General features: G+C 44.5%; 1 protein-coding gene across 1 annotated transcript; it reads left to right on the top strand.

The window, feature by feature from the left end:
- Positions 1-10973: 10973 nt before the first annotated feature.
- Positions 10974-14035, top strand: LOC307012962 (E3 SUMO-protein ligase ZBED1-like). Its single transcript, XM_079640172.1, has 2 exons — positions 10974-12021; positions 12629-14035. Exons 1-2 carry the CDS (start codon positions 11103-11105, stop codon positions 13642-13644), a joined length of 1935 nt encoding a protein of 644 aa, XP_079496298.1. The 5' UTR covers positions 10974-11102; the 3' UTR covers positions 13645-14035.
- The last annotated feature ends 231 nt before the right edge of the window (positions 14036-14266 follow it).

The following is a 14266-nucleotide window of genomic DNA, read 5'->3' as shown; positions in this document are numbered from 1 at the left end:
GAGTGATTGGGAGGAACGGCCCCCCTGATCTGAACCGGAGTGGTGGTTTGTTACTGGACTTCTGTGCTAGTCATGGATTGGCCATAACAAACACCATGTTCGAACATAAGGATGCTCATAAGTGTACGTGGTACCAGAGCACCCTAGGCAGAAGGTCCATGATCGATTTGGTTATCGTATCATCGGACCTGAGGCCGTATGTTTTGGACACTCGGGTAAAGAGAGGGGCGGAGTTGTCAACTGATCACCATCTGGTGGTGAGTTGGGTCGAGTGGCGGGGGAAGCCTCTGGATAGACCTGGTAAGCCCAAACGTGTAGTTCGGGTGAACTGGGAACGTCTGGAGGAGGCCCAAGTTCAGGAGGCCTTCAACTCACACCTCCGGCGGAGCTTTTCGGGCATTCCTGTGGAGGTTGGGGACATTGAACCAGAGTGGTCGGTGTTCAAAGCCTCTATTGCCGAAGCCGCGGCGGGGAGCTGTGGTCTCAAGGTCCTAGGTGCCTCAAGGGGCGGTAACCCTCGAACCTCCTGGTGGACACCGGTGGTCAGGGAAGCCGTCCGACTGAAGAAGGAGGCCTTCAGGGATTTGTTATCTCGGGGGACTCCCGAGGCAGTTGCAAGGTACCGACAGGCCCGAAGGGCAGCAGCCTCAGCCGTGGCCGAGGCAAAGCAGCGGGTGTGGGAGAAGTTCGGAGAAGACATGGAAAAAGACTTTCGGGCGGCACCAAAGTTGTTCTGGAAAACTGTCCGACACCTCAGGAGGGGGAAGCAGGGAACCATCCAAGCTGTGTACAGTAAGGATGGGACGTTGTTGACCTCAACTGATGGAGTGTTAGGGCGTTGGAAGGAGCACTTTGAGGAACTCCTGAACCCGACAACTCCGCCCTCTATGTTAGAGGCAGAGCTGGAGTATGAAGGGGGATCGACACCAATCTTCCGGGGGGAGGTCACTGAGGTCGTCAAACAACTTCACAGTGGCAAAGCCCCGGGGGTGGATGAGATCCGCCCAGAAATGCTGAAGGCTCTGGGTGTTGAGGGACTGTCATGGTTGACACGTCTCATCAACGTTGCGTGGAAGTCGGAAACAGTACCGAAGGAGTGGCAGACCGGAGTGGTGGTTCCCCTTTTCAAAAAGGGGGATCAGAGGGTGTGTGCCAATTACCGAGGCATCACACTACTCAGCCTCCCCGGGAAAGTTTACTCTAAGGTACTCGAAAGGAGGGTCAGGCCGATTGTCGAACCTCAGATTGAGGAGGAACAATGCGGATTCCGTCCTGGTCGTGGAACGACGGATCAGCTTTTTACTCTCGCAAGGATCCTGGAGGGGGCCTGGGAGTATGCTTATCCAGTCTACATGTGTTTTGTAGACTTGGAGAAGGCGTATGACCGGGTTCCCAGGGAGTCACTGTGGGAGGTGCTGCGGGAGTATGGGGTGAGGGGGTCTCTACTCAGGGCCATCCAATCTCTGTACTCCCAAAGCGAGAGCTGTGTCCGTGTCCTCGGCAGTAAGTCGGACCCATTTCAGGTGAGGGTTGGCCTCCGCCAGGGCTGCGCTTTGTCACCAATCCTGTTTGTAATATACATGGATCGGATTTCGAGGCGTAGTCGTGGGGGAGGGGGTCTGCAGTTCGGTGGACTAAGGATTGCACCACTGCTTTTTGCAGATGATGTGGTTCTGATGGCTTCATCGGTCTGCGACCTTCAGCACTCACTGGATCGGTTCGCAACCGAGTGTGAAGCGGCTGGGATGAGGATCAGCACCTCCAAATCTGAGGCCATGGTTCTCAGCAGGAAACCGATGGACTGTCCACTCCAAGTAGGGAATGAGTCCTTACCCCAAGTGAAGGAGTTCAAGTATCTCGGGGTCTTGTTCTCGAGTGAGGGAACAATGGAGCGTGAGATGGGTCGGAGAATCGGAGCAGCGGGAGCGGTACTGCAGTCTCTTTACCGCACCGTTGTGACGAAAAGGGAGCTGAGCCAGAAGGCAAAGCTCTCTGTCTACCGGGCCATTTTCGTTCCTACCCTCACCTATGGTCATGAAGGATGGGTCATGACCGAAAGAACGAGATCGCGGGTACAAGCGGCCGAGATGGGTTTTCTCCGCAGGGTGGCTGGTGTCTCCCTTAGGGATAAGGTGAGAAGTTCGGTCATCCGGGAGGGACTCGGAGTTGAACCGCTCCTCCTTCGCGTCGAAAGGAGCCAGTTGAGGTGGTTCGGGCACCTAGTTAGGATGCCACCTGGGCGCCTCCCTAGGGAGGTGTTCCAGGCACGTCCAGCTGGGAAGAGACCAAGGGGTAGACCTAGAACCAGATGGAGGGATTATATCTCTTCTCTGGCCTGGGAGCGCCTTGGGATCCCCCAGTCAGAGCTGGTTGATGTGGCCAGGGAAAAGAAAGTTTGGGGCTCTCTGCTGGAACTGCTACCTCCGCGACCCGACCACGGATAAGCGGGAGAAGATGGATGGATGGATGGATATATATAGCTATATATCTATATATATATATATATATATATATATATATATATATATATATATATATATATATATATATAGCCCTGGTGTTTCTTTGTTCCTTTGTCAGTTCGTTATGTTTCATGTCGTGATAACCTGGGCCTTTTGACTCCTGATATCTACCTTGAGATTTAGACCTTTTGCCAAGTGAGTTTTTGTGTTGCTGTACAACTTAGTTTTGGCTATTGAACTACTTTCTATTTTTTGAAAGTACGATTTAGTTTTTGTTATTAAAGAACATTCTACTTTTGGACAACTGTCGTCGAGTCCTGCTTTTGGGTCCTGCGTCCTGTGTCTCGGTTCATAACATAATACTACTGATGACTTGCTTCTTTTTCGTGTCCTCAGAAATAAATGTTCAGCCCTTATTAAAAAAAAAGCTAAAGCTAATTACTATCTGAGCTTAACCACTGATTGTTTTAATGACCATTCTAAATTCTGGAAAACAATTAAATCACTTCTCAGAACAAGAAGGTTTCTAGTTTCCCACAAAAACTGAAGCTCAGTGATTCTTTTATTTCAGATACAAATGATATGTCTAATGCGTTTAATGCTCACTTCAAAATGCTGGTCATATTTTTGATGAGCAAAGGCATGACTCTCTAAACTCATAGCCCTAGTCAAGAGATGAACTCCCCTGTTTTTGATTTAACTTATTTTTCGGTCTCTGAAGTCTTACACGGTTTGCACTCAATTGATTTTAACAAGTCTGACGGCCTAGATCCTTTCTTTAAAAAAATTGCAGCTCAGATTATAACTCAACTTTTGTAATCTCTCCCTGTCCACTCACACACTGCTAGCTGTGTAGAAGCAAGCTCTTGTATCGCCGCTCTTGAAAGCTGGTGATCCCACTGAGTTGAGTAACTATCGTCCTATCTCAAATCTTTCTGTTATCAAAGATTCTTGAGTCCCTAGTTTCTACTCAGCTAAAAAAAAAAAAAAATTCACACAACATCCTTAACCCTATGCAATCTGGATTCAGATCAAAGCGCAGTACTGTGACTGCCAGTCTGAAAGTCTTAGACAATATTAACCAGTTTAGCCCTGAGCCTGTTTTTCAGGTCTCAGGCTCGAAAATGACATTCCCAGAACAAATGACCATATCTTCCCTTCTAAAAGGGTTACATTAATAATCTTTTTTCTCAAAGTAATGATAAACCTGTGAGTTGGATGTAGAAAAGTAAGAATCAATATAGATGTTTTTTATTTTAAAGAAAATTCAGATTGAACATAGTAAAAAACTGTAAATTATAAAAGAACATCTTTTTTACTTATAGTGAAAACTACCGTTGGATGATGGTAAGGTAGACTAAAAGCTTTAGGAAATTTCCCCTCCTCGACTCCTATCCTCGAGATTTGGTGCCGCCCACAGGAGATGCGAGCGGAGGACTGAGGAGGGGAACCGAGGAGAGAGGAGTGGAAGCAGCAGGCGGTTAGAGAAATTAGAACTCCTCTCCTCTGAGCGGTCATTTTAAAGAGACGTCCATTAATGATGACAGGAGGCACAGCAGCACTCTGATGGACAGATGTGTTCACGATGACTTATATATTTACTTTTAATTCATTGACAGTGCGGTATAATGAGACAATAACAGGCTACAGATGCGGACATATACCGTAATTTTCGGACTATAAGCCGCGCCTTTTCCCCTATTTTTCGACGCTGCGGTTTATATAACGGTGCGGCTAATCTATGGATTTTTACAGCTAACGGCCAACACCTTTAACTCTATGGGCTCTATGGCCGGTCCGCGGACCCCCACCTTTAAGCGGCGGGTTCCAGTAGGAAAAGCTGGAGGCCGGAAAAGAGTGAGACAGGTAGCGCGCCAAAGTAAAAGTGGAACCGAGAGTGGTATGCCGCTGCTGCGGCTTATATTCAGGTGCGGTTTATAGTCCGAAAATTACGGTACACACACATATATTTACATAAATATATACAATTTCAGAATCAAACAAGTATGAGAGCACTCTCATAATAACGCAACACAATCAGAGACTGGATATATCCCCCTCTCTCTGGTCGCTGAAATGGGGAATTGAAATTAAAGGCCAAAAGTTGTATAAGTACCCCTCTGTCCGCCGCATCTACGCACTGTAGCCTACCACGCACGCACGCACGCACGCACGCACGCACTCTGCGACACCCTCTGTCCTTAGACCCTCACATCGTACAAGGAAAAACTTCCAGAGAAAACCCTCAGTTTAAAGGGAAAAATGGGAGAAACCTCAGGGAGAGCAACAGAGGAGGGATTCCTCTCCCAGGACGGACGTGCAATAGATGCCGTGTGTAAATTGAAAAGATAATACATTTGCAACATAGGTAGTCCAAATGTTTGGAAATGCATGTGTGTATAATAGGAAGATGAATCCACTAGGATATCCATCCAGGACTTATGATCCAGGACCACAGCCAAGACTCAAGATCCAGGACTCGCGATACATGACACAGGACCACAGGATCATCCATGACTCCGGATCCCGGCGTATATAGACACCAAAAAGAAAGACATTTGGGGAAGCTGGGTTAATCGGAACATGAGAGTACACAGGTATAGACAGAGAGAAGGAAGAAGTAAGATGTCCCCCGACAAACTAAGCCTATATCAGCAAAACTAGGGGCTGAATCTAATCAGCCCTAACTATAAGCTTTATCAAAAAGGAAGGTCTTAAGCGCACTCTTAAAAACGGATAGGGTGTCTGCCGCCCGAACACAAACTGGAAGCTGATTCCACAAAAGTGGAGCTTGATAAGAAAAGGCTCTGGCTCCCATTGTACTTTTAGAGACTCTAGGAACAACCAACAACCCTGCATTCTTGGAACGCAATGCCCTAGTAGGACAGTAGGGTATAATGAGTTCTTTAAGGTAAGATGGCGCCTGCCCATTAAGGGCTTTGTAGGCGAGAAGAATAATTTTAAATTCTATCCTGTGTTCTATAGGGAGCCAGTGTAAGGCAGCCAGAACAGGAGTAATGTGGTCCCTTTTCCTAACTCTGGTTAGTACACGAGCTGCAGCATTTTGAATCAGCTGAAGCGACTTGACTGACTTCTTGGTACACCCTGATAATAAGGAGTTACAATAATCCAGCCTTGAAGTAACAAATGCATGGACTAGTTTCTCTGCATCGTTTTGAGGCAAGATATGCCTGATTTTTGCAATGTTACGTAGATGGAAGTAGGCGGTCCTTGAAATTGATTTTATGTGGGCGTTAAAGGATAAATCCTGATCAAATATAACACCAAGATTCCTTACATCTACTAAACTAAAGCAAATAAAGAGAGTAGGCCTGTTATACTGAGTGATATATATTATACACACACTGCTCTGCTTTCTGCACGGTAGTGCTGGGGGGAAACGATTATTTTGAAAACGATTGATCGGGCGATTATTTCATCGATTAGTCGACTAATCTAACGATTATTTTTCTGTTGTTCGATTTATAAAAAACGTAATGTATCTCAAATAAATACCAAAAAACATTACTTCATTCATGACAACTGTGCACCAGCTTACGTGCAGCCCTGGCTAGATAGCGGTGTTTTGCAGACGTAAACTAGCTACCATTCCATCCAACATTAAATGCTGACAAACGTTAACTAACACACAGCTGGCACCGCTAGCTAGGTAGCTAACATTAACTACTAACCAACCAAGAACGAACAAACCGCACGGAGAGCTATAAGATAGTTAGCACTACCGAAGTGCACAGAACTCAAGCTGCACAACACACTAGGGCTGTTCCTATTTATGAATATGCTTTTATTTAGAAGGAGAGGTAGCGCTGTTGACAGGAAGTTGTTGTTGCTATGGAAACAACGTGACGGAGATTAACGGAGAAAAGTAATATCTACATATAAAGACTGAGAAAGTAAACGATAAAGTTTATGGTTAAGTGTTAGCACCCCCCGAACAAGCTCTTACGTTGATATTGGAGATTTCAATAAATTCAATTTGAAAGACCCAGGGCGAGATGTTTTTGTTTGGGGGCTTTTTGCAGGGCTTCGTGCGCAATCCTGTGAGGAGGTGGCAGCCGTTTCAGTCTCCATAGTGTTTAACGTGTCGACGATATTTTGAAGTCGACGCGTCGACATCGTCGACATATCGCTGCAGCACTACTGCACGGACCTCACAGCTGTTCTCACTTTAAACATCTCGTTGCCTTTCAAGCAGTTACTCAAATAATATCCAGGGGATGCATGCAAAGCTGTCATTGGCTGAGATAACTCCGGCCGTGCGTAACGCCTCCACCGTTCCCGGAAATGCATCCGCGGAGGAGCCGTGGAGGACCCATCAGTGTCTCCTCGGTTAGAGATCCTCCTGAGAGCCTCCTCGATTCTCGATGCTTGGTCCTCGAAGTGCATTTAGAGAAATGAGATGTCCTTCAAAATGGCGCGCTGAAATGTATTTCCGGGTCACTACCGGAGGACCGAGGAGTCGAGGAGTCGAGGAGGGGAAATTTGAGTATTGAGAAACCTCTACAGTCTAAAACAAAAAGGTGTGGGCTTCGCACACGCAGTTTTGCACCAGAGTGAAGCTGTCTCTAGGTCTGACTTCTAGAAACGGAAACGCAGGTTTATTGCTTATGGATTATCAGAAATCATTTCAAAGGGACACAGACACATTGGATAAACCTATGGATTAACTTCAGCAGCGTTTTTATCGTTTCAATGCCATTGAAGACAACTTTTGACCAGATTACGACACAGGGGAGCCATGTTAGCGTTTTTAGCTACCTAGCGCCATATACTTTGATGCCTGTCCTTGTTATTATCTCAGCGAGTTCGTATAATTGAGTCATAATGAAGGGTACCCTTCGATTCTGTGTCACCTCACGATGCGAAATGATGGGTTGGATGTGCAGCAAAGATAAATAATATTTTTTAAATGATCAGTGAGATGAGTTTCTTCCCGTTACATGGATATAAAACATTCATAGTTTATTAAATGAACATGCCCTCAGACACTGTTTCCTGCAAGATGTTGCAGCAGTGCCCCAGTACCAGGGTCTCTCGGGCTTAACAGGTTAAGGCTGCTTTGGATAAAAAATAAGTTTGTGTTGCATTGTTTATTTACTTAGCCAAAGCATTTGACACTGTAGATCACCATATTCTGTCTAATGTTATGTTGATGTCTCGTTTAGATCATCACGCCATTTGCTGGTTTCAAAGTTATCTAACCGATCATACTCAATGCGTCACATTGGGTAGTACTGTCTCTGACCCTGTCACCTTGGAGAAGGGAGTCCCACAGGGCTCTATTTTGGGGCCCTTGCTCTTTTTACTATATGTAAACAATATTTGTAATCAGATGGAATTTTCTACCTTTAATATGTATGCTGATGACACTATTGTATACTCATGTGCTCCTTCTCTGGATATGGCCATTTCCAATTTAAAAACTGATTTTATCACGCTACAGCATGCGCTTCTTGATTCTAAACTGCTATTGAACAGTAAGAAAACCAAAGCAATGCTCTTTGCTCCCAAGTCAGCGTCCTCTTGCCTCTCCATTGACACCCTTGAGCTGTTGAGTTTGTTGATAAATACAAATATCTGGACTTTTGGTTGGACAGAAATCTAAACTTTAAACACCACTGTTATATCAGTCTGTTGTTAGTGCTAAATTGCCACAACACCACATTGAAGTTATAACAAAGAAATTGAAATTCACTCTTGGCTTCCTTAACAGACTTAAATATTGTTTTTCAATTTCTGCCCGTAAAAGGTTGGTCTCTGGCTTATTCCTGTCCCAGCTTGACTACGGTGATACAATCTATAGATTTGCCTATCCCACTGTTTTGGCCAAACTTGACCCACTCTACCATGCTGCACTGCGATATATCAAATGCACCCTATAGGACTCATCATTGCAAACTGTATAGCCTAACTGGATGGTCCACACTTAGTATGCGTAGGATGCAGCATCGGTTTGTATTAATGTATAAAGCCATTTTAGGTAAGCTTCCACTGTATATATGTGCCAGATTTGTTCCAGTTTGTAACTCTTACAACCTCAGAACCAGTGCCTTGATACGGTTCCAGGTACCTGCCGTGTGGACTGAGGCTGGAAAAACGAGTCTCTTTTATGATGGTCCTTGGTCTTGGAATGACCTTCAATCAAGCCTCAAACTGATGGCACTTGTCTCAATAGCCTCTTTTAAATTGAAGTTGTCTGAGGTCCTTACCACCAGCTGCTCTTGCAGTAATAAGTAGTGCACCTTGCTTACTGTCCTAAATGTGCACAATCTAGTGACTGCTTTTCGGTTGTGTTCCCTGTATTTTTACATGTTTGTGTTATGTGTAACGTTGCTGCCTTCTTGGCCAGGTCAGCATTGTAAATGAGATTTTAACTCAATGCTTTTTATCTGGTTGAATAAAGAAATAAAGGAAATTAGGCCTGTCGCGATAAGCAATTAATTGACTTATCGTACGATGAATAAAAATGAACTTGATAACTTTCTGACCTCGATAAATTGCCGTTTACATGCGTGTTTGTTTACATAAGGATGTGACCAGCATTTTAGCCAGGCGCGCTGTGGCTGCCGGTGGCAGTACCATATATGTTCGGCCTACCAGATGTGTTCGGGGTCCGTTGCTTACCAATGACGTCACGCATTGTGATTGGCTGTACGGTAATCACATGCTGATTGGTGTAACTAGGGGCGCTGACTAGGGTATACCGGGGGTCTGATCAAAGACGAATGAGTGTAGGTTGAGAGAGAGAAGGAGAAGATTAAGAGAAATCGAAGGTAAGAAGAATATAAGATATTTTCCCGCCACATGTAAAGTACAATATTTTCTTTTGTTCTGTTTAAATTAATTAAAGTTAATGCTTACAAGTGCCAGTATAGCCCTAATACTTACTACAACTTATTTGGTTTTGATTGTTGTATTTGATTAAATTATATATTATCAAAAAGATCATTTTTCCATCTTGAAATAACAAAATATAATAGATTATCAAAAAAAGTATGTATTAAATATGTATATACAACATTTTCTCGCCATAGGTAAAGTACAATATTTTATTTTGTTCTTAACTTTGAAAGAAATGGAGAGTTTTTATACAGAGATAAAGCACTATGTGTTCAGTGGTGGTTACCACGATCTCACCATCGCCGCTGAAAAGCCCGATGTAAGGAAGGCGGCAATTCGGAGGGCATCAAAAAAATACCTGATCAAATGTAAGTAACAGTTAGAATAAGACCATGTTTAAGTCATGAACATACGTTTTTATCATGAGGTATAAAACCCCTGTACATGTGACATCATCATGATCATGATTTTGCTCCTGTAGTGTAAGCACATATTCCTGCTACTTACTAGGCCTAACTGAAGTATTTTGTAGTTTTTTTAGAACATTTCAATTATCTATTTATCTAATGGTGTGTTTTGGTGCAAAAATGATCATACCTCTAATGGTTTATCATATTGCAATTCCAACATTTGTCAGTAAATCGCAAGGACCGCAGAGCTTGTTTCTCCTTTTTCTTTTCATCAGTATTGTTACGTAGTCCCTTTTCTTTTGTCTTCTCTGTCTCTCTGCTGCGCAGGTCAACTGGTCCGCCCCTGGCTCCGCCTCCCCCAGGTGTCCTAATTCCATTCAGCTGGGGACTTGAAAGGAGAAGCTGGAGGAGAAGAGGGGTGTCTCCCTATCCTTATGCCAGAAGACTCCATCCGTGGACAATCTCTCTCTGCTGTTTGGATCTATAGATCGCTTTTGTTAAACGTGTCATTATGTGTTTTCTGGAGGACCTGGCAGTATAGGTTTCCACGGCTTTATTTTACCCGTAGGGTTTTGTTAGATCTCTGGGTAGGGGAGGGAAGCTCTGGGTCCTACAGCCCGTGGTGTGGCTGGCCCAGGCCCCCTTCTCCTTCATCTCAAAAACCCTTGAAAGAGTGGTTGCTGACCAACTTCAACAACACCTGGACAAAAACAACCTTCATGAACCCTTCCAATCGGGTTTCCGCTCAAAGCACAGCACCAAAACAGCGCTGGTAAAAATCACCAACGACCTCCTCCGTGCAGCTGACTCTGGACAGTTCACCATCCTAATCCTCCTTGACCTCACAGCTGCCTTTGACACCATCTCGCACCCACTGCTTATCAAACGCTTGGCAGACATTTGGATCAATGGTACTGCACTCTCATGGTTTTCATCCCACCTCACAGACAGAAAACAACATGTCCGTCTCAGCACTCACCGGTCAAGCTGCTCCACTGTCTCACATGGTGTTCCTCAGGGGTCAGTATTGGGTCCACTCCTGTTTATTATCTACCTACTCCCCCTTGGCACTATCCTCCGTCATCATAATGTCCATTTCCACTGTTACGCCGATGATACCCAGGTAGGGCTGGGCGATAATTCGATCTCGGTTCGGGGTCGCGATAAAATTTTGATCGATTGCGATATTATGCTTGGGACATATTATTCGATATGACATCTTCATAACAAGTAGGCCGCCTAGGCGCAACAACACCAGTATCAGTTTGGCTGCTGTATGCCGGTAGGACACGCCCACGAGCGAGCAGCGTGGCTACAGAGTGAGACTGAAGACAGAGGGAGAAAGGGATGAACAAAGAAGTTGTCAAAAATGAGCGAAACTAAAGAGGACCGTGAAAGTGAAATTATTGGCGAACGCGAAAGCGACACCGTAGGCCTACTAGAAGACATAGTTGACAAAAAATGTCACACCACGTCAGCTGTGTGGACATGGTTCGGTTACGGCAAAAGCGACCAGGAGCAGACGAAGCCGGTCTGCAAAATATGCCGGTGGGTAGTACCAGCCAGGACGGGGAATACGACTAACCTTTTCAATCACCTGAAAAGGCACCACCCCACTAACTACACAGAGAGTGTGACACTGCGGGCTCAAGCTAGCACACCACACACGAAGCTAAGCCACACACACACGTCGCCCGGTAACATCAATAAACAACAATCCATCCAGTCGTGCTTTGCAGCCATTGCCCCGTATGAAAAACAGTCAAAGCGGAGCAAAACTATAACGAGCGCTATCACTTATTGCCTCGCTAAAGATATGATGCCCCTGTACACAGTGGAAAAAGAAGGCTTCAGGAAACTGATCAAAGTGTTAGACCCCAGGTACGAGCTCCCTGGTAGAAAATACTTTTCTCGGACGGCGATGCCACAGCTTTATAATGAATGCCGTCGTAAGGTGGAAATTCATCTGAATGATGTTAAATACTTTGCCACCACCACCGATCTATGGTCTAGCCGTACATCGGAGCCATATATGAGTCTCACGATTCATTTCATTGACGAGGAGTGGGCTCTACACAGCAAATGCTTACAGACAGCATACTTCCCAGAGGACAATACTGGGGAAATCATCAGCCAGGGGCTGGAGGATGCACTCAAATCCTGGGGCCTTAGGGAAGACCGACAGGTGTGCATCACAACAGACAACGGTGCAAACGTTGTCAAGGCTGTTTCCCTCAAAGGCTGGTCCCGGCTGCAGTGCTTTGGTCATCGACTGCACCTTGCCATTGGTAAGTTCATGATGATAGGCTAATAATAAAAAAAGTTCATGATGATGTCAAAGGCTACATTTTCAGCTCTAATAATAGCTCAGTGTAATGATTCGTATTCTTATACACTGTTGCCCATAAAGCTGGAATAAAATGTATATTTTTACCTCTTCTCATGAAATGATAGTAACAATGTGATTTATTCTTCATAAAGTATATTCTCAAAATTGGTAACTGGGACTCAGTAGCCTATGTAATTATTGCACCTGGTAATTACTGAAGTGTATAAATTGGAATAGAAATAGGAATGTATCTGAAAACAAAATTATTTCACTTTACATGCCTCAATAAACCAATGTACAGGCTATCACTTTATAACTATTGATACTGATACTAGGTGATAATTCGATCATTACTAACATTTTGCATCTAAGATGTATTTGAATGAAGAGTTTATATTCTATCACTGTACTCAACTTAAATTGAGGAAAGATATGTTTATGTGTGTAGTCTAATTGATTTTCATATCAAGGATGTCATGACAATATTATGATTTATTATTATAAGACAGAAACTAATTTTTAAATAATACTTAATACTAATAATACTACATTTTTGTCATCTACAGAGCGAAGTGTGAGAGACAAGAGAATAGAGAGAGCCATGGGTGTGAGCAAAAAAGTGGTTAGTACTTTCTCATACTCATGGAAGAAGAAAAAAGAACTAACAGCTGCACAAAAGGAGCTCGACCTACCTGAGCACCGGTTGATGACAGAATCACCTACCAGGTGGGGTTCTCGCCATGCAATGATAGCACGAGTACTGGAGCAGGAGAAGGCCATTTCAAAGGTTTTATCTGCTGATAGAAAAACAAGGCACCTGGCTCTCTCATGGCAAGACATTGAGGTCTTGGAGTCTGTACACAAGGCCCTTAATCCACTTGTTGAGTTCACTGATGCCCTCTCTGGTGAAGCACATGTCAGTGTCTCTTGTGTGAAACCTGTCCTACAGCTCTTCAATACAGAGGTCTTGAAGCCAGGAGAGGATGACACAGAGCTAACGAAGGCCATCAAAACTACTATCACCACATATTTGAATGAAAAGTATGATGATGATGCCACTGATGACCTCCTTAACATGGCATCTCTTGTTGATCCTCGGTTCAAGACCCGCTACATCCAAGGTGACAAGGTAGAGGCTGTGAAATCCAGAGCTGTGGCACAGATCCTGGGTGACTGTCAGAGCACACCACAGTCTATTCTCACACCTACAGCTACTGCTACTGCTACAGCTTCAGCTCCACCAGCCAAAATGCAGAGGAAGACACTGGGCAGCTTTTTCAAGAAGTCCTACTCTGTTTCTACCTCTAGTCTAACAGATGAGCAGGATGTTGAGGCTGAACTGAACAGTTACCTGCTAGCTCCAGAAGTAGACGGTGAGACCAACCCCCTGGCATGGTGGAAAATCCACTGCACATCATACCCCAGAGTGAGCTTCCTGGCAAAGCGGTATCTATGTATTCCTGCCACCAGCTCACCCTCAGAGCGTGCTTTTAGTACAAGTGGCAATATTGTGTCCTGCCATAGGGCAGCTTTAAAGCCAGATGTGGTGAACAGACTTGTCTTTCTTGCAAAAAACCTGTAATGGGGTAAATGATGTTCACTACTGCACAAGATGTAGAATAACTGTGACTGGTTTACTATGTTTACACATTACACATGTTTTTTATGTTTAGCACTTTAATGTGTCAGAGGGTCTGACCCACTTGGTTTTGTACTGCCTTGGTTTTGTACAAATATTTGAGATTATTATTATTTAATAATTGTTTTTGTTTTTTTATTCTGTATGAGCGAAAGCATTTTGTTCTCACTATTGGAAGGCATTAAACTTTATTATAAAGTTTCAGTGAATCTCTTGTTTCTTCAAGCTTCAGGATGTCCCTCACACTGGCAGCATCTGCAAAAACTACATATCGTGATAAGAATCGAGATCGATCAATATGGAAAAACATATCGTGATAACATTTTTTTCCATATCGCCCAGCCCTATACCCAGGTCTACATTTCCAGCAAACCCAACACTGCCCTCCCCCCAACCTCTCTCACCAACTGCCTCCAGGACACCAGGAGCTGGATGAGCAGGAACTTCCTAAAACTCAACGGCAGCAAAACCGAAGCCCTGCTGGTTGGCACCAAAACCACCCTCTCCAAAACCTCATCCTCCCCTGCTTCCAACCTCATCATTGGTGGCTACTCCATCCCCTTCT

Source organism: Notothenia rossii (assembly GCF_949606895.1).
Source record: "Notothenia rossii genome assembly, chromosome: 7".
Lineage (NCBI taxonomy): Eukaryota > Metazoa > Chordata > Actinopteri > Perciformes > Nototheniidae > Notothenia > Notothenia rossii.
The sequence above is the reverse complement of the archived record's forward strand: the minus strand, read 5'-3'. Positions and strand labels throughout refer to the sequence as shown.

What these genes read in the sequence shown, in the direction of transcription:
- LOC307012962 (XM_079640172.1), top strand. Translation starts at nt 11,103, where the DNA reads ATGAGCGAAACTAAAGAGGACCGTGAAAGTGAAATTATTGGCGAACGC. An exon ending in TCGACTGCACCTTGCCATTG is followed by an intron (nt 12,022 to 12,628) that starts GTAAGTTCATGA and finishes TGTCATCTACAG; the next exon opens with AGCGAAGTGTGAGAGACAAG.